Source organism: Equus asinus, chromosome 10, assembly GCF_041296235.1.
Source record: "Equus asinus isolate D_3611 breed Donkey chromosome 10, EquAss-T2T_v2, whole genome shotgun sequence".
NCBI lineage: Eukaryota > Metazoa > Chordata > Mammalia > Perissodactyla > Equidae > Equus > Equus asinus.
This window is the reverse complement of record NC_091799.1, coordinates 38,671,028-38,691,062: the sequence shown is the minus strand read 5'-3', so window position 1 is coordinate 38,691,062 and position 20,035 is coordinate 38,671,028. Positions and strand designations below refer to the sequence as shown.

At 36.3% G+C, this 20,035-nt stretch overlaps 2 protein-coding genes across 2 annotated transcripts; one reads left to right on the top strand and one right to left on the bottom strand.

The window, feature by feature from the left end:
- The first annotated feature begins 272 nt into the window (after positions 1 to 272).
- Positions 273 to 1,211, top strand: LOC106830473 (olfactory receptor 13C7-like). Its single transcript, XM_014840043.1, has one exon. It carries the CDS (start codon positions 273 to 275, stop codon positions 1,209 to 1,211), a length of 939 nt encoding a protein of 312 aa, XP_014695529.1.
- An 8,232-nt stretch (positions 1,212 to 9,443) lies between these two features.
- On the bottom strand, positions 9,444 to 10,403 carry LOC106830474 (olfactory receptor 13F1-like). The gene has a single exon (XM_014840044.3). The coding sequence runs from the start codon at positions 10,401 to 10,403 to the stop codon at positions 9,444 to 9,446; it is 960 nt and encodes a 319-aa protein (XP_014695530.1).
- Between the last annotated feature and the right edge of the window lie 9,632 nt (positions 10,404 to 20,035).

Here is a 20,035-nt window from a genome sequence, read left to right as displayed (position 1 = left end):
GCCTCAGAACTTGTTCATCACAATCTCAAGAAATAGAATACAGAAGCCTGTATTTTAATAAGCTACCAATGTAATTATTACTTGTGTTCAGTCCACTGCTTCATGAGCTATAAGTGGAATTGAAAAGCTAAACTCAACACTCCTGCTAGTGCTGGCATACCTGTTGTCCCTCCTACTACAGTGATCTCTTTCTTCATGTGATAATACTGTACAGACTCTTTCAACTCACATCCAATTTTCTCTTCAGAATTTCTCCAGGTATAAAAAAGTAAATGGAAAAGACCAACTGGACAGAGATTGAGTTCATTCTGCAGGGACTTTCTGAGTACCCTAGAGCTGAAAAACTCCTTTTTGTGATGTGTTTGGTGATGTACCTGGTGATCCTCCTGGGGAACAGCACCTTGATCATCCTAACTGTCCTGGATTCCCACCTCCACACACCCATGTACTTCTTCCTTGGTAATCTTTCCTTCCTAGATATTTGGTACACATCCTCCTTTATCCCCACAATGTTGATACACTTCCTATCCAAGAAAAAACCCATCTCTTTCACTAGATGTGTTGTTCAGATGTCGGTCTCCTACACAATGGGGTCCACAGAGTGTGTGCTCCTAGCAGTGATGGCATATGACCGTTACATGGCCATCTGTAACCCTCTGAGATACCCCATCATCATGAGCAAGGCCCTTTGCATTCAGATGGCATCTCTCTCCTGGGGATTGGGCTTTCTCAACTCATTGACAGAAACGATTCTTGCAATACGGTTGCCCTTCTGTGGAAAAAATGTCATTAATCATTTTGTTTGTGAAATATTGGCTTTTGTCAAGCTGGCTTGTACAGATATTTCCTTGAATGAGGTTACTATAATGTTAGGCAATGTAATATTTTTGTTTTCTCCATTACTGTTGATTTGTATCTCCTATATTTTCATCCTTTCTACCGTGCTACGAATCAATTCAGCAGAAGGAAGAAAAAAGGCCTTTTCAACCTGCTCAGCCCACCTAACAGTGGTGACTGTGTTTTATGGGACAATCCTCTTCATGTATATGAAGCCAAAGTCCAAAGACTCCACTTTCGACAAATTGATTGCCCTGTTCTATGGAGTAGTCACGCCCATGCTCAATCCTATCATCTATAGCCTGAGGAATACAGAGGTGCATGGAGCTATGAGAAAATTGATGACTAGACACTGGTTCTGGAGGAAAGAATGAGAAACTTATATGTGTGAGTTCAGGCACGTATATTAGAGCTTGTATGTTAGAGGCAAAGATATTTTAATATAGAGAGAACCAAAGAAATAAAAGCTATATGTAGAATCAGAGGATTTAAGAGTTGGAAAGAAATTTCAAGGTGTTAATCTAACTTTATCTTTTTTGAAAATGACTGTTATAAAAATGTGGGGACAGCTGGTCTAAGAAGTGAGAGTAAATGTTTAGAATAAGAAAAACATGAAATTAAGCTTTTTCAACAAAATCCAGTGCATATGTGTACTTAAGTAAAACACATATTTTTCAGTCCCCTTTTTGAAACAACTATTTGAGTTCATGATTTTCTGTTTGTTTATTGATTACTGATTCTTTTCTCACCCAGGGACTTGATCTGGCCCTAATCTTATTTTTCAGTTATATATTTTCCCTTTGTCCTTCCCTCTCCATATTTCCTTCACCCCCTTTGGACATATTGTGCTCCATTCACTGTTCAGTTATCCCATTATATCATGTTCTTTCACACCTAAGGACAATAGCATATGCCACTTCATCCCCATCATCACACTTCTCCTTCTATGATGATATCCTACTAACCTTATTAAACACAATTCAAGTGTTATATCTTACATAAATCATTGCAAATTTACCCAGAGTAAGTTATTCCTTCTTCTAGGCTGCCTTGACCTTTATCTCCATTATAGCAATTTATCTTTCATAATATAATAATTAGTTAGCTTCTGAAATCTCCCTAATGGCAGAACTCACTTTTCTCTGTATGAAGCAATGTCAAGCTAATTAAAAACATTAGGTAGAAATTATCTGTTGAATTAGTTAATTACTTAAATTGTAAAAGGTTAGTAAACTATAGTTCAAGCACTTGATATAATAAAGGGAGAGAACTAGAATTTATTATTTAATACACCAAGTGACAAATCCAAAACCATTTGTAAAATGTCAGCTAATTTTAAATGTATGGAAAAATAACAGCAGATTAAAGATAGACTAAAATATAGTGAAGAGGTCATCTGAGCTGGACAAGACAAAAATCATATCACTGTATACATTATTCTCTAATAAGCAATTGCTGAGAAAAATATATCAATTATATAAATCCTTCTTAAAGAACACTGACAATTTTACTCTTTTGGAAGCAATCGTCTCATCTTAAATATTTTCCTTTAAAAAAATGCCCTTGAAATTGCTAGTGAGTAATTAAATATAGTTGTATTTTTTGTGTAATATCATTTGCATATATTTGTATGATATATGGTTGAGTGGTCTGGTATGTTGTCATAGCCTGAACTGCATGAGGAGAGCATCTATGCTCAAGGACCATTCAGCAAAAGTTTTAGTAACCCAATAGTATTCAGGAGGGCATCCTTGCACGTTCTGGCCAGCATGATGTTTTGGAGCCTTACAGGAGTAGTGAAATGTTAATCTGGAAGGGCGGCCCAATTTACGATGTCAGAAGCCGAGCAGAATGAAGAGGATGTCCACACAGGGAATGGCTCAGCTCAGGTTGTTATAGCCCAAGCAGAATGAAGGGGGCATGCACATAAGAGAGGCATGTGGATGCCAGCACCTGGTTGAGGATTGCATCTGTGAAGGATGGCATGCAGTGGAACATATTAGAACACAAGCAGGGTAACAAAATGTGGGGCTGCCTGGGGAAGGAGTCAGGGAGGTGGCCAGGCGTGAGTTTTCAGAGCCTGAGTAGATGAGGAAGACATCAACAGGGCAATGATTCAGATCATGGATGCCTAAGCCTGAGAGGGGTGTAGAGGGAGTCCCTGAGGAAAGACCTAAATGTAGTGAGAAGGGCACACCTGAGGAGGGGAAAATGGTCAAGTGTGTCAGCACCAGATCAGGCTGAAGCAGCCGTCTCTGAAGTGGAACAGCCTTGATTTAAGTGTCAGATCTCAAGTAACTTAAAAAGGATGTTAGTGTGGGGACAGTGGAGTGATAGAGGGTAATGTGAAACAAAAAAATGGGAGGTCAGTAGAAAAAAGGGGATAAAACAAGTAACTAGCAAGCATTTTAGATATGAGATCCCAGTTTCCTGGTGTCAGAGAAGGTGCTAAAAATACGGAAAGGGGGAAAACTAGAATAAAACCTGTGGTGTTGGATTAGAATTGGAGATAGTGTGAACTCATGGTTTTCAATATATATAGATACACAGAGTGATGTACATATACAAATAGAAAGACAAATAGATGATGGCTAGATTTAGGTAAATGTATAGAAACTAATATGGATGTAAATGTTTAGAATTGTGTATATATATATATACATGTCCATACATACATACACATAAAATCATACATTTATTCTGCATATATGCCTACTGCCAGAGCCTGGGAACAGTGATTTGCTAATAGCAATTGTATATCTAGTACCCAATCTTGATTTCTAAATGCAGTTTTCCACTAACAAAGTAACCAATGTCGATTCCAGAAATGGTCAAGGGAAAAATCTTGAGTTTTGAAGGGCATGAACATCAGGTGTAGATTTCTAAAATTGACAGTTTTTTCTTTCGGTACTTTAGTGATGCTGCTCCATTGTCCCTGGCTTGCAGTGCACAAGAGGAAGTCATGTCATTCCTAGAGAAGAGCAAAGATCTCTTTCAGGGACATAATATATCTTTTTGTTCTGATTTTAAGCAACATGATTATGATGTGTCTTGGTGTGGTATTCTTCCTGTTTGTTATTCTTTTGGTTATTGAGCTTCCTGTGTCTGTATGTTTACTGTTTTCATCAAATTTAGAAAATTTCCATCCATTATTTTCTTCTTTATATATTATTCTGCCAACACTTTTTCCTTTTTGGACTCCAATTACACGTATATCAGACCACTAAAAGTTGTTTCACACAACTAATGGTCTGTTCAATTTTTTTTCTTCCTGTGTTTCATTTTGCAGAGTTACTATTGCTCTGATTTCAGGTTCACCCATCTTTTCTTCTGCAGTGTCCAATTATTTTAATTCCATCCAAAGTGTATTGGGTATATTCATTTAGATGTATTCTTCATTTCTAGATCTTAGATTTTGTCTTTTTAAAATGTCTTCTCTATCTCTAAATGTAATCTTCTATATCTCAAATGACAAATCTTCTATATCTCCTGAGTTTTCTATACCTTCTTGACTATATGGAATATAGTTAGAATAATTTTTAATGCCTTGTCTAATAATTCTATCAGTGTCATTTCTGTGTTTTTTAAATTCTACCTTCTTTTTTTAAGCTTTATTGAAGTGTGATTAACAAATAAAAATCGTATCTATTTCGGTTGTACAACATGAACTTTTAAGTTGTACAATATGCTAATTTTATTCTCAGCCATATGTGACCTCTGAAAATCATTCCCTCTAATCCTCTTCAGTGATTATTTCGCAGGCCCAGTTAGTTTCCTCACAGACCTGCACTGATCAGGACTCAGTTGAAGACTCAAGGGTCATCCCCTTAGATCTCCAGAGTTCTTTTTCTATGCAGCTTTCTCCTATCTGGTATTTTGTTCTTGAAAACTAGCTTCTGTGCTCTCCCTGGCCTCTCAACTCCATCTTCTAAACTCATGGAGACTTCAAATAGGTTTGAAACTGGCTCAACACAATGTTGACGTAAGGGAAGCCATATCGTAGAAAAGAGATCATGTTGTAACTTTGAATGACCTCTGACTAACTAACCCAGCTGGATTTGCACCCTCTGGGAGATCCACCTGTTCTGTAGGCTTTATGACCCGTGCTTGTTCATATACCTCCCAGCTGGGATAAGATGATAACTTTATCCTTTTGAGTTCCTTAGAAATGTGATGACCCCTAAACAGAGAGTCTATGCTGGTAGCCATCATGCATGAAAACTGAAAGATCTGGTGTGGCAACTCCTAGTCTGTCAACATTACTAACCCCCTCTCCTATAACCACCTGGCCTACATAACTGCTTCAAGATTCTGTGCCCCCATAAGATGGTTCCTTTGGACATTAGTCAGCCATCCTCCCTCTTGCTAGCAGGCTGTAATAAAATGCCCTTTCTCTGCCACCATCTTGCCTCTTGACAATTGGTTTTGTCTCACAGCAAGCATATTGTGCCCTTTGTGCAACAACAGGTTCCCTCTCCCTACGTTCTTACCTGGAAATTCTCTCAAGGAAGTAAGCTAGGAAAATTGTGGGCTCACTTCATTTGTTTCTCGTCTCTCAGGAATCATTTCCCTATGTTGCTTGATGTCCAATATCTAAAATTAGTTTTTCAAGTATTTGTTTTGTTTTATTTTTATGTTTTGAGGTAGAAAGGCAAATCTGATCCCCGTTACTCTATATTGATCAGAGGCAGAAACTGAAACTTTCCCCACCTATCTGTTTTCCCCAAAAAGAATTTTTTACATATATATTCTACTGTGAGTGGATATGAAGTAAAGCTATAAGAGAGAGAAAGAGAGACAGAGAGGGAGAGAGAGCTTGGGGTAACTTATGATTATATTCCTAATTACTACCAGGTGATAGCCCTAGCCTTGTAATACACTAATATGTCTTGCTCAATATAATTGAAATAACAGAAAAATTCAAACTAACTGAAGCTAGAGTCTAGCCAGAAAAAAAGATCAAAAACTGATTATATCAAAGTGATAAGCCCATCTCTCTAGCTGATTGACAGGTGGTCTTTTGGAAGTAGAAAGCAAGAAACTTAAAATAATTATTATAAAAATATTAAATTATTATTATATGCATATTAAATAAATTATTCCTGTTTCATAGAAGAGTAAATTAGACTAGAAGTTTAAGAAATTGCCTAAGATTTCTCAGTTTTTATAGGAAAAACAAATTAGAATTCATTACTCCAGATCCCACGTGGACTTTTCTTTCCCATATACCACAGCTCAGACCAATTATAGAAAACATTGCCAACCATTTTATAGACATTTGTCCTAAATTTCTCCCTAGACAACATCCACTCCTAGGCCTCAATTTCTATCTCTGTGCAAAAACTTCCCAGTGTATACCCTTAGTCCTGATTTCTCTCCTGGACTGCATTAGTCTGTCTTCACCTGGAAGTCTGACCATCAATGCATAGTCACCAGACAACCAACTTACATCCATATCTTTGTGAAATCTACCTGCTTAGCTTCTCCTTTCTTCCCATCAATGGCTTCGCTAAAGTTCTTTATTTAGACCAAGGGAATCATCTTTGATGAATGTCTGTCCATATCTGAGCGATCTTCAAATCCAATCCTACAACCCTGTAATACCCATATTCATCCTATCTTGTTCATCCCATTGCTTTCTGTTTAAGTCTTCATTGCCTCTATGGGCACTGTCACAATGGACCACTAAGTCATGTCTCCTATTCTCAATCAATCCTCCATAATGTCACAAGACCAGTCTTTCTAACCTAAGAACTTAACCTGATCACATCATAAGAGTGCGAGACAATCTTCACTGACTTTCCATTTTCCACAGAATAAAGCCAAGTATTACAAAATTCTTGATGATCTGGCCTTCTCAAACCATTTCACCTTCATCTTTTAAATGAATGCTAATTAATGGTCCTGAAAAGATCTCTTCCTTCTCTTGCTTTTGGTAACCAAATTAGTAGCAATTGGTTGCTGGTTTTGAATTTATTTTCCCATTTAATTGTCACAACAAACGTATGATGTAGATATTGCTGTGTCTATCTCCCACACGAAGTAACCAAAGCACAGAGAGGGCAAGTTCAGTTTTCCAGGTCACACAGCTAAGAAGCAGAAGAGTAGGAATTCAGTCCTAAGTTCTTTTGTTGTAAAGCCCATGATTTTTCACAATACCGCATTACCACTCCAGTTACAGCAATAACTAAATTAACCAGTATTGACATTGTAAATTTTTCCACGATGTTTTTTCTTCAAAATTCCATAATTTTTTTCTTTTTCAACAGGAGTATGTAGAACATTATATAGAATAGTATGCTTTGATATTTTAACTGAGAATGAGGCTGTTGAATATTTTATTTTATTGTGCTAACGAAGGTTCCTTAGAAAGGATAACAACCAGGATTCTTTGAATTAATATCCATTACCGTCTGAACATTGCTTCTCACTGTTGACAAACCTTTTTGTTTGTCATGATACGTCCCTATTGCTTCTTCAATACAGGGGCATTCTATGTGTTGACTTTAAAAAGCATTGATTATTTCTTATGCGGAATATGTCATTAACCTTGACTTCCAGTATCTCCTTTTCATCATATTTAAAAAGTAATAAATAATGCTAACACCATCCTGTTATTAAATTCATTAAAATAACAAATTGTGAAATGTAAAACGACTAGTCGTAGGCCATAAAAGAATGAGAGATCCATGGTGATCTAGTGTCTGTGTTGACTCAAATCAGGCAGAGGAAACTACAATGCTAATGCCTATGATCCTATCAGAAGCCTAAGTGGCCCTCACAAAGTGAAATCACCATTATAACCTTTGAGATATTTGTTGAAGTCAATTGCAGAAAAGTATCCACTTGGAGACAGTAAAACCAAGGCCAGATAACAGAAAATTTTAAACGGAATACCAACTTTCCTTAAGAAGACTCCATATAGAAATGGAGGCTTGTGAGTCTTGGCTACTTTCTCCCTTCTCATCCATAGATCAGATTCACCCTGCCCTTATGCAGGCAGTGAAGGCGAATCTCTGAATGAAGGTAGAATAAGTGAATATGACTTGTTGGAATTAATAATTGCCTTAAGTCCTATCACTGTGTTAGCTGTTACTTATGTATAGTCGCTTCTTCTTTCTATTATCTCAATTATCTCACTGTTTTATTACTCTTCCGGTGGCCATAGATCATTGCTTTCAAGGATTATCATTGGATAATGATAGGTCAATCCGTTGACTCCAATCTATCTACAGTATAGATGTGGTTGTCACCCTTTGGACAGACTACATAAATCTTTGGTATGCTTTTCTCAATTGCCCTAAAGTTATCCCAGAAAGTCTTCTGTCTCTTTCTTCTACACCAATGGGCAACCTTCATGTGGGTCCAAGCCATCACAAAGATCCTATTAACTTGGTGACAACTCCGTGATACATAGTAAATAAGTTTTGAGCATTGAGTTCACATTTACTCATCTGACCCGGAGGGGATATACAACCAGTATGAAAGCTGCTGAGAGTCCATTTTTTAATTCCTTCTATACTGAGGTTTATGTAGTAAGATACATTCATGTATTTCAACATTTTATACCAATTTAGTGGGTTTGGGGTATTACAAATTATTTAAATGTAGACATCATGTCTTTTATTTCTAAGTGCTAATGGGTTTATTTATACCCTTGCATTTAAGGAACCAGGTGTCAGGGAAAAGCACAGTTGAAAAGGGTACTAGTAGTTTCGCTGAAACATCCTGTAGCTTCTTTGAATTTATAAAATAATGTCAGCATCCTAAGACCAACAGCATCCCACTTAATTCTCTGATATTTTTTCCTGACTGACACTCCTCTACACCATTTCTATTCAGGATATATTTGTGCAGACCCTTTACATTTGAACATAGACATTCACATGACACAAACATATCTACATGAACAGACATATCCACATATGTAAAACACCACCACACATTTACAAAATATGTGACTATTCCCATTAAATTGAGCTATGCTGAAAAAGAGGCTGTATTAGTTTGCTAGGCTACCATAACAAAATACCACAGAGTGGGTAGTTCAAACAACAGAAATTCATGTGCTCATAGCTCCAGGGACTAGAAGCCTAATGTGTTGGCAGGTTTGATTCTTTCTAATTCCTCTCCTAGACTTGCAGATAGCCACCTTCTATGCCTTTGCTCAGTTTGTATGCATCCCTGGTGTATCTAGGTGTGTCCAAATTTCTTCTTCTTACAACGAAACAACTCAGGTTGCGTGAGGACCCACATGAGCAGCCTCATTTTAACTTAATCACTTCTTTAAAGGCCATATCTTCAAACAGAGACACATTCTGTCACAATGTGTCTAGGGACACAATTCAGTCTAAAACAGAGGTTAATGATAAATTAACTAAAATATCTACTAGAGTTCTTATATTTGTATATTACATTTATATTTGTATAAGATTTCAGATATGCTTATGTAAGACATACCTATATTATCTTAGAGTTTCAGTGGTTCTTCAAAGAAGAGCTTAGGAAATCACACATCTCGTTTAAAATGAGTGTATTCCCCCATTATCCCAATATTCTTGTGTATACTGACTGCTACATATCTTTTAGATAAATGTTAATTGGCATTATTTGCTATTAGGGCTGAAAAGAGCACAAAGAAGTTGCCTAATCAGTACTTTCTTCACAGCTGCTTTCACCTCTTTGTTACGTAGACTATAAATGATAGGATTCAACATGGGGGTTAATGCACCATACACCAATGCCATAAATTTATCAATTTCCTGTGAATCCACAGCTGAGGGCTTCAGGTACATGGAGAGAGCTGTCCCATAGAACAAAATCACCACAGTCAGGTGGGCTGCACATGTTGAAAAGGCTTTTCCTCGACCATCTGCTGAGCTGATTCTTAGGATGTTGGAGAGGATAAATGCATAAGAGATACAAATGAGGAGCATCGGCATAGGAAGAAGAAGTATGCTGATCACCAGCATGATTAACTGCACCTTGGAAGTGTCTGCACATACTAGTTTCAAGACAGCCAGAATTTCACAAGCGAAATGATTGATGACACTATTTCCACAAAGAGGCAGCTGTAGCACAGACACTGTTTCCACAAAGGCAGTGAGGCAGCCTGTCACCCAGGAGCCAGCTGCAATCTGCACACAAATCCTCTTGTTCATGATGATGGGGTATCTCAGGGGGTTGCAGATGGCCACATACCGGTCATATGCCATCATGGACAGGAGCACACACTCAGTGGAGCCCACAGCAAGAGAGAAGTACATCTGAGCGGCACATCCTGAGAATGAGATGGTGTCTTTCCCTGAAACAAAGTTGGCCAGCATTGGAGTGAGTGCAGAAGAGGTGTACCAGATGTCCAGAATGGAGAGGTTGCTGAGGAAGAAGTACATGGGTGTGTGTAGGCGGGAATCCAGGATGGTGATGGAGATCAGAATCATATTACCCAGCAAGGTGGTCAAGTACATCAGCAAGCACAGCACAAATACAGTGATTTCCACTTTGGGGTACTGAGTAAATCCCAGGACAATAAAATATGAAATGACAGTCAAGTTTGTCTTGATCATCTTATTCTTTCCTGTTCTTCTGTAGTAGCGAATAAAAGTATACAGTGTAGATATTTAAAATTGTAAACTCTACCAACTTTCAAGAGGTTTTCATTTTGGGTACTTTAAAAGGATCATTATCCTGGCAATATCATATTAATTATTCACTCATGAATCCAGTATTTATAGAATACACTATAAGTCCCTGAAGATCTAGAGCTGAATTATATAAAAGTGGCTCCCAGGGAACTCACAGTAAAATATAAGACCCAGTCAAGTAATAAATAATCACAATAACGTGATATAAGTATTCCCCAGGGTACTCGGCAAACACAGAGTAAGAATCCTAGTTCTTTTTTTGGGGTGCTGCTCAGTGAGATATTTTAAGACTTGGCTCAATAAAAATATGCATCATACCTAATCAAGTTAAGGACCAGGGAAGCTTTGCTGGGCAAAGAACAATTTTTTGTAAAAGTTGCAATGAGAAAGGATTTGGTTACAATTCATAAACCCACAAATTATGTAAGATAACACAGGGATATGCTGCACAGTAAGGATCATAAATAGAAGATGGACAAGAGTCCAATCACTACAACGTTGCCTGCTTTCTGTCTCCAAGGAGGCTTTTTTGAATACGGAAAATTCTTGAACCCATACTTTCTCAGAAAGAAAATCATTTTCAAAGCTATGTATTTTAAAGTACATATCTAGTTACTTGCAATATATCTGACAATTGATCACACATGGAGACGTGTTTAAAAACCACAGTCCTACTAGATAGAGTTCACATGAAATCAATCACAAATACAGATACCTCACATTCTCATTGTTGCCTAGTCCTCCAACCTCATCTCCCAACAGTCTGCCTCCACACTCTGGTCTGCAACAACCAGCTTCTGCATCCTCATACTATGATCCTTCTATCTTATCATTTAAAATGGGATGAGTTCAAGAAACAGAGTTTGTCTTAGTTTGCCTCCCACAAGACCTGAACTACCAGCAGCAATGGTGCCATCATAATTTGGTTTTGGTTCACTGAAGAAAATGCTACTGAGATGTCATAGTAGGCACAGTGGCAAATCCAGCTGGAATCAGTGAGAGCCGTGTTTGAATAAGGACTTATTTTATATTTTTATTTAAAAATATAATTTAAAATTTTTATGTCTATAATCTACAGCCTGTCTCCCTGGAGAGCCCTTCCTTTCCAGTTCCCATCTTGTCCTTCTTGAATATTCTATCCAGTCATCAGAACTGTATGCCATAGTCTTAAGTGCGACTTCATTCTTTGTACATACTTATTGCTATTCAAGTGTAACACACTGAACTATACCTATATATGCATATCCCTATTGCTGGCTCCACTGCACTGTGAGCTTTTCAAAAGCTTGTTCCTCACAATACTAGCAAGGTAATAACTCACATTTAGGATTTTTAAAAACACTTTGCTGCCTTGAAAATGGTAAGTTTTTGATACATGTTAAAAATAAGTACGTTTTCACTATAGGTCTCTGTGTCAACATAAACCCTGAAGAATTCTCAACTTGCCATTTACATATGCAATCTTATCTACAACATTAAAGAATTAGCTGCTTAAGAAACAAAGCTGATGAACTCTTAACTTTAAATATTTGATGTAGAGTGAGGAGGAAAAGACAATGACCACTTGTACTCTTAGGAGAGGTAGAAATGGTTTCCAAACAATTGTCCTCTGTAGGGAATCAGAGCTCTGTCCTCCAAGTGTGAGACCTGGACTCCAGATCCAACCGTGCTACTTACTGGGGTGCAAAGTTAGGCAAATCACTTGGAATCTTTGAAATTTGGTGTCCAGTCTACAAGAGGATGATAATTCCTATCCTGTACAGATCTCAGAGATTTAGGTAAACTTGTTTTAAAATCTCCCTCTACCACCCCAACTCCACGGCCTCTCTAATATTTCAGAGGATCACAAAGCATTTGTGATTTCCTGGTCTCCCTGCTGTCTAGAACCACAATTGCCTGTATACTGCTCCAGTGCTCACCCGCAGTGACTCAGATAATAAACTTCACACCTTCTTCATAATCTATTAAAATTTCAACCCCCAATTCAGAAGAATGAAAGTTAGACATTTCTGGTCACCAAAGTCTATTTTGGTCAGCACACACCACCACTTCCACTGAGGGTTTCTCTAGTGGTCTTTACACCCAGCAACCAGTTTCCTTGCTCTAGCTCTGGCTCTCTCTTGCCCTCCCCTTTCTCTTCTCACTTCACCACTCTCTTGTCCTCCCTTTCAGAAACAAAGCTCTGGAGTCTTCTCCTTTTCTCATGCAGATTGAGTCCCCATCATTCCTTACCCTTGTCTCACTTCTTTTTCAGAGTCTCACCTATCCCAGATCATTTTATATAGTTACTTTCTCTTTTTCTAAAATAATTTCTGATTCCAGTGCTAAGATAATTAAATGTTTTCTAACACATTCCACTCCTTCTTTTCTAGATATCACAGCCAGCATAAACTCAGAGAACTTCTGATCCAACCTTCTCATTTTAAAGTTGAGAGATGCTTGAAGGGCTTTATGATTTGTTTGAGGTGAATGAGAAAATCTGGAGCTCATAGCCAAAAGTTGCATCTGACATTCAGGACTCATTTCTTCAACTCAATATTTTCCCTACCAACCAGTACTTCTTTTTCACGGAAATACCTCTATTCTGGTTTCCTAACCTAGGTGAGACCCATCAATAATTTTTTTTACATCTGAGAATAGAGAAAGAGATAAATAAGGTCTGCACCCATTTACCTCTTCACATGTAATGAGCATCTTCTTTCGTGGTTAAAGTATGCTTCAATTTTTAGAATTAAAATTGATCTTCAGCACAGTCTTTCATCTGAGTCTGGTGCAGTGCTCAAAATAGTAAAAGATGCTGAATTTTGTAATTATGATCATATTCTATGAAAATTGCATTAAAGTCAGTTGTGCAGAGGTATTTTTATTCAGCAGATTCCAAGGAAAAAGCATATGGATGTTCTTGATTTGGGAAAAATCAACCCAAACCTTGCCTGATTCACAAAGTCTCAACATACATAGCTCCTATTAATTAAAAGTTTAAAAACACTTTCTTAAGAGAAATCATGACATGAAGATTTCTTCTGCCAAAATCACCAACTGTGATCTGCTCCAAAAAACTTCCAAAGGGTTATCTCTGGAACTCAGACTACTAAAGTCTCCTGTTGCTGCTAGGGACCTTCCAAATCCCTTAACAATTTGATGTTATGATTCTGAAACATAAAGAAGTTAAGAAATTCCCAGTGCTCAAGGGAGTGATTCTCCAAGTTACATTCACGAATTCAGGACAAAAAAAAAAAATAGGTAAATAGTTTCAAATTATTTCAAGTCATTTAGCCCAGAAAAGGGCCTGAACTTGGGCAGCATACTGGAGGAGACAATTTGCCTATTCCATTTCTTCTGTAGATTGCCTAAATTACACAGCAAACATTGCAATTAATAGAACTATAGAAATGCCTTCCCCTCTGTCCTCTGAGCTTGCAAAGTAACTTATTTATTTTCAAAAATCTCTCCAAATATCTCAGTTATCTGAGTAATAGAAGACAAAACATCCTTACTGAGCATTTAAATGGCTGCAAAGTAAAGGGAAAGCATTAATCAGATACTTTATGACTATGCAATGCCCCTTGAATACACTAAGTTCCTAGCACAATATTTGTGATTTTATAAAGATTATATAATAATCACTGAGAGAGTAATGCAATAGAATTAGCACTGGACGTAAAGCAAAGGAGTTGTAGATTGAACCTCATTTCAACTATTGACTAGCCAAGCAATCTTATATAGTTGTGGTATACTAATCGCATTAATGACTTCAATTCTTCACTCCTTCCTAGGCCCACCTACTCTGATTTTGGCCCTCAGCATGTGACTTGATTTGGTCACTGGGTATTACCAAATATAATGCAAGCAGAGACTTGCAACTCACTTACACCATTAGGTTAGCCCTCTCTCTTCCATCTCTACTATTGTTGTGAGAATATGTCCTCGTTAGCCAACTGGAGGATGAAATGCACATTAAGCAGAACTGAGTTATTCCAGTTGCCACAGCCAAAGCCATCCCAGGTAAACCAGGAGTCAGTCAATCCCTGACAAATGAGTGACCCCAGAAACAATCAATAAGCCAACTCATGGCTGATTTGAGAAGCAAGTATAATTTAGTTGAGATTGCCTGGTTCCAGTCCAGATAACTTTAATAAATGTTTATTTTGGTATGCCACTGAGATTTTATGATTGGTTATTCTGCTGCATCATTGTACCAATATAAGACTGAGGTGTCAATAGATGCTTTCATTACCTATCCAACATTGACCCCCCTGAACATTTCTCATTCTTAAAAGAATCACAATTTTATTCATTTGTCTATCCCATTTTTATCCATAGAATATCCTGAGTAGTCCGAGCTTCCTACCTTACTTTCTAGAAGCCTTACATTGTTTATCTTCATATTGGGATACGGAAATAACTCAATCCACCTAGAATTAATTTTTATGTGCAGTATGAGGCAAAGGTCAAGATTTACTTTGTACTGTGTGGATACCGTTTGACTCAACATTATTTATCAAAATGATCCCTTCTCCTCTGCACTGCAGAGTCACTTTTGACATAAACGAATTGACCAGGTATGTCTGTATCTGTTTTTGGCCTCTTGATCTGTTCCACTAACCTATTTTTCTATCCTCACACCAATACTACATTGTCTTATTAGCTATAGCTCTGTAAGACTTGATTTCTGATCCTCTGCATTTTTTCTTCTTTATGGATGGTTTGGCTGGTTTGGGCATTCATAATTTTAACATCTGCTTATCAATTTTCACAATATACCTTCTGTAATTTTTATTGGAATTGCCTTGAACCTACAAGTCAATTTAGAGAGAATTGACGTCTTTATATTATTGAATCTTCTAATTCATCAGGAAGATGTAGCCTTCCATTTACTTTGGTCTTCTCTAATTTTTCTGAATAAGGTTGTATTGGTTTCTTTTCTATAAATGTCTTGCATATATTATATGAAATTTATTCACATACTTCTATGTTTTTGGTGCTATGATAAAGTGTTTGTGCTTTAAATTCCATTTTCTACTTTTTTGTTACTGGTATGTTATGATTTTTCTATGCAAAATTTGTATTCAGGAATCTTGCTAAATTCACTTATTAATTCCAATAGTTTGTAGGCCATTTGGATATTCTCTGTATACATAGTGTCATTTGTAAATAATGACAGATTTTTCTTTCTCTTGTTTATAGCCTTTGTCATTACCTATAGTACTGATTATGAACTCCAGTACAATACTGAATATAAGTGATGACAGCATACATTGCAGCCATCTTTTATTTCACTTATTATAAATACTGATACATATGAGTTTTTATCTAGTGTTTTACTCTTTCTTTTCTATTAATCCTAAGTGTTACCTTTTATCCTTTATCCCCCCTTTCTTGCTTTCTATGGAGCAATTTGTCATTCCTCTTTCATTTGTTTAGTTTTTTTTTTTACTTTTTTGGGGGCAATGCTAATCTTAGAGATAGAAATATATAACCCTGACTTATAAGCTTATAATATATATATTGATACTTTTATCACTTTCTAGAAAATGCCAAACCTTTAATTCCACTTAACCATTTCTAGTTTTTGTGTTATTTCTATTATGTCTTAATTCTACATATAACTTAGAAGCCAAGAACATTATGATTATTGTTTGTTGTATTTGATATTCATTTAGATTGACCTATATATTCATCTGTCCTCATGTTTATTATTCCTTACTATTGGATTCTATCTGAGCTCATTTTATTTCCTCCTGAATAGTTCTCCCTGTATGGTTTCTTTCAAGGCAAGCCTGTTAGAGACAAACGATTTGTGTGTGTGTGTGTGTGTGTGTGTGTGTGTGGAGAGGGCTTTGGAAGAAGGGGTCTGGAAAGATTTTCATCTTTTTTTGACTTTTGAAGGATATTTTCACTGAGTATATAATTATTATAATGGCAATTATTTTCTTTCAATGCTTTAAAAAGTTGTTCTTTATATTCTAGCATCCATTGTTTCTGTTAAGAAGTCACCTTTAAGTTTCTTGCTACTTCTTTGATGAAATGTCTTTGTTTTTTCCTTTGGCTGCTTTTGATGTTTATATTTATTGTTAGTTTCTGAAGTTTTACAATGAGGTTCATAAATGTGGGTTTTGTTTCACTTACCTTTCTCAACATAGTAGATCTCCTTGAGTTTGCGGATTGATGCCTTTCATAAATTTGAGAAAATCATTCAGTTTTAGCTATTTGCTCTTCTACCTCATTTCCTCTTTCTCCTCTCCCTCTGAGTATTCAGTTATACATATGTTAGACTTTTCCAACATTTCCCATATAACTCTTAACTTCTTTCTATATTTTCCTTCCTTTTTCCTCTCCATGTATCTGTCTGGATAATTTCTCCTGGTCTATATTCCAGTTTGCTAAGCCTTTCTTCAATGTTGTCTAATACATGGTTAAATTCATCTATTTAGTTCCTAATTCCAGTTGTATTTTTCAGCTCCATAATTTATACTTGATGTTTTAATGTTATTTCCAATTCCCCAGTGAATTCCTTATCTTGTTTTCTGTGTTGAGGGACATGTTAACATCAGTTGTTTTAAAATCTGTGTATGATAACTCCTGTATTTGAATCACCTGAGAGTCTTTCAATTGTCCATTTTTATCTCTTTACTATGTATCTTTGTATGCTTGGTAATTTTTTATTAAGCGCCAGATACTGTATATGAAAATATGCAGAATCTCTGAATGACATTTTATTTACACAAAAGGAATTCACTTTATCTTCTAATAGAAACCTGGAGTAGGGGAGATTGCCTTATGTAAAACAGGGATTGAGAAAATTTCGACTTGGATTTCAGATTTTGTAAGGCTTAGCTAAAATCTGGTTCATCTCCTTTTTTAGATTTATCCTTCTAAGTCTGACATGAGACCCTAACATTTATATGAGGGAGCTTTCTCCTTCATGGGTCTCAGACTGCAACTTTTATCTCATAAGCTCTTGGGACTGCTGATCTCACGTAACATTTTTAATCCCTTTTTGCTTGATTTCCATGTCTCCTACTCAGAGCAGCCTAAGAATCAGCAAATGCTTCAAGCAGAGAACCAATGACAACTGTTGGGCTCACTTATCTGTACCTCCCTTCAATTCAGGACCTTGGCCTCCCTTCAATTCAAAGTATGATGCCTTGGTAGATCCAAAATTCAAGTTTTTCTTCCCAGACCAATGAGAATGCCAAAATCTATTCTCACGTTTCTGCGTCTTAGCAACATCTCTCTGCCCAGTTTCTAGCCTGCCAACAGACACAATGAAGAATCAGTAAATGCCAAAGATAAAAACAGAAGAGAACATAATGTTTGGCTCACTTAAATGAGCTTCCCTTCTCTCCAGGATCTTAACTCCTCATATCCTGATTTTTCCATTGATCTTACATACAGAAGTTTTACTAATTTTTCTCACCAGATCTTATAAATTTTTTAGTCTCTTTTTATTGCTACTTCTGACACTTTCTTGTCTTATGATTTTGACCAGGACTACCAAGTCTATGTTAAATAGTCACTGTAAGAGTGGGCATCCTTATCTCTTAGTCTAGATCTTAATAAGAATGTATACACTGTCTCTATTAATTTTTAGTAAATAGTAGTAACTTGCCATAGGTTTTTGGTATATAGTTTCTTTTCAAGATTAGGAAGTTAACTTTAGTTTGTGAACTGCAAATAATTTATATGAAAATTATGAATTGAACTTCACCAAAATTATTTCCTACATCTCTTCAAATAATTACTTTTTATTTTCTTGATTTATTGGTGATGTTTATCAAATGTTTACAGAAGGATAATCCATATGTCAAACAACAGTAGTTCTTACTTCCTTGGCTACTTATGAATAAAAGCATTTAAAATATATCTGGCATAGAGTAATCAATACACATATAACTATTACTACTGTTGCTAATAAAATTCTTAAAAATGAGGATTGTTATTAATATTACTTCTTATTTATTGCATTGGTGGTTTTCAAAGTATGCCTCTTGGAATCCTCTAACAACTGAATTGAGGGAGGAAGAGTGAATAAGGTGCTAAAGGGAAATGCTTTTTCCTTCCCTGAAAACCAGTGTAACTTCAACCAGAGAAACTTTTGTTTGTTTTATATATTTTTCTTCTGCATAAATTTTATTTGCTAAAAAATAATGGTTGAATGTAATTGGTTTAGTTAAATGTATATATTTTGAATAAAAACACTGTTATGACAGTTGATCCCTAAGTGATAGTTCTCTCATGAGGTGAAAATAAACAAATTAAGTGGGGCCTACAATACACAACATTACATATCTCTATTAATGACAAAATTAGCTTTGTAAATACTTTTGATTCATTTCTATTAAATAAAGCACATTTATTGAGCAACTACTTCCACATCATATTAAGGTACATACTGGAGTGATGTAAAGATATGTCCCTTCAATGAGGCTACTGTCCTCAATGAGGCTATCTGCAAATAGGTAATGACTGTGTATACTACTAGCAGACCATAATGAGCTACAAAAAGAGACCCAACTACACAGGACTGCATTATGACCTGTTGAGTGCTAGACACTTTTGCCTTCATGGGCCCTTTCTTCCATCAAATAATATTAAAAGTTATATTTTACATCTGCATTGGTATAAAGATATATATGCTAATATTATATATTAAAACTTAAAAATTCACTGTTTTACTTGGATTTTAAAAGAAATCAAACATTTTCATAGGCTCCTAACAGTATACTAGGCTTAATGGGCCTACGGGATAAGTCAGCCCTGCAGCCAGGGGTCAAGAATTCACATACATATAAAATTGTGTCAGGTAATATAAATGATGCATACTAACCAGGAGTAACATGTTAATTGGCAACTAATATTCATCTCCAGTGACAAGCAGATAAAAGAGAGAGGAGGGTACTCTGGTAGAATGGGGAACACGCTTCAAATCTAATGGGTCATGTGTAACTGACCTTCATGATGAAAATGGGTCCAATGTTTTCAAATATTATAATGTGTTTGAAGACAAGCTGAAAGCATAGATTTTTATCCCATTTCTCTTGCTTTTAAAATGTTGTCTTCTAATTCAAATTTAAAATATGGTGCAGGAGTCACTGCCAAAAAAAGTCCATCTTTCTGCTGCCTCCAGGCTCTGGGGCACTGATTTGCAGTCATGTGTTAAGAGGCAAAACTAGTAGGAATGGTAATAAACTGCTTTAGGATCCAAATGTCCTATAATCAAATATCTTCTCTCTTAACCCTGAGAAAATCAGGTTAGGATTCCTGCTCTACTGGCCTGGATTCACAGTAAAAAAATTTCTCTCATAGCTATATTGTTGTATCTAAATAGATAACTATGATAACACAGAATATGAATCTTAAAAGAGAAGTTCTTGCAGACACTGTATTAACAAATTTCTGTTCTGTCATCCACAGAGTGCTGTTGGAGAAAGTTGGAGAAAGGGCGTATGTAATATGGAGATGACCAATGATTCCATGTTGACAGATTTTGCCTTAGTTGGGCTTTCTGTCCACCCAAAGCCCCAGACAGTTTTTTTTGTGCTAGTTTTATG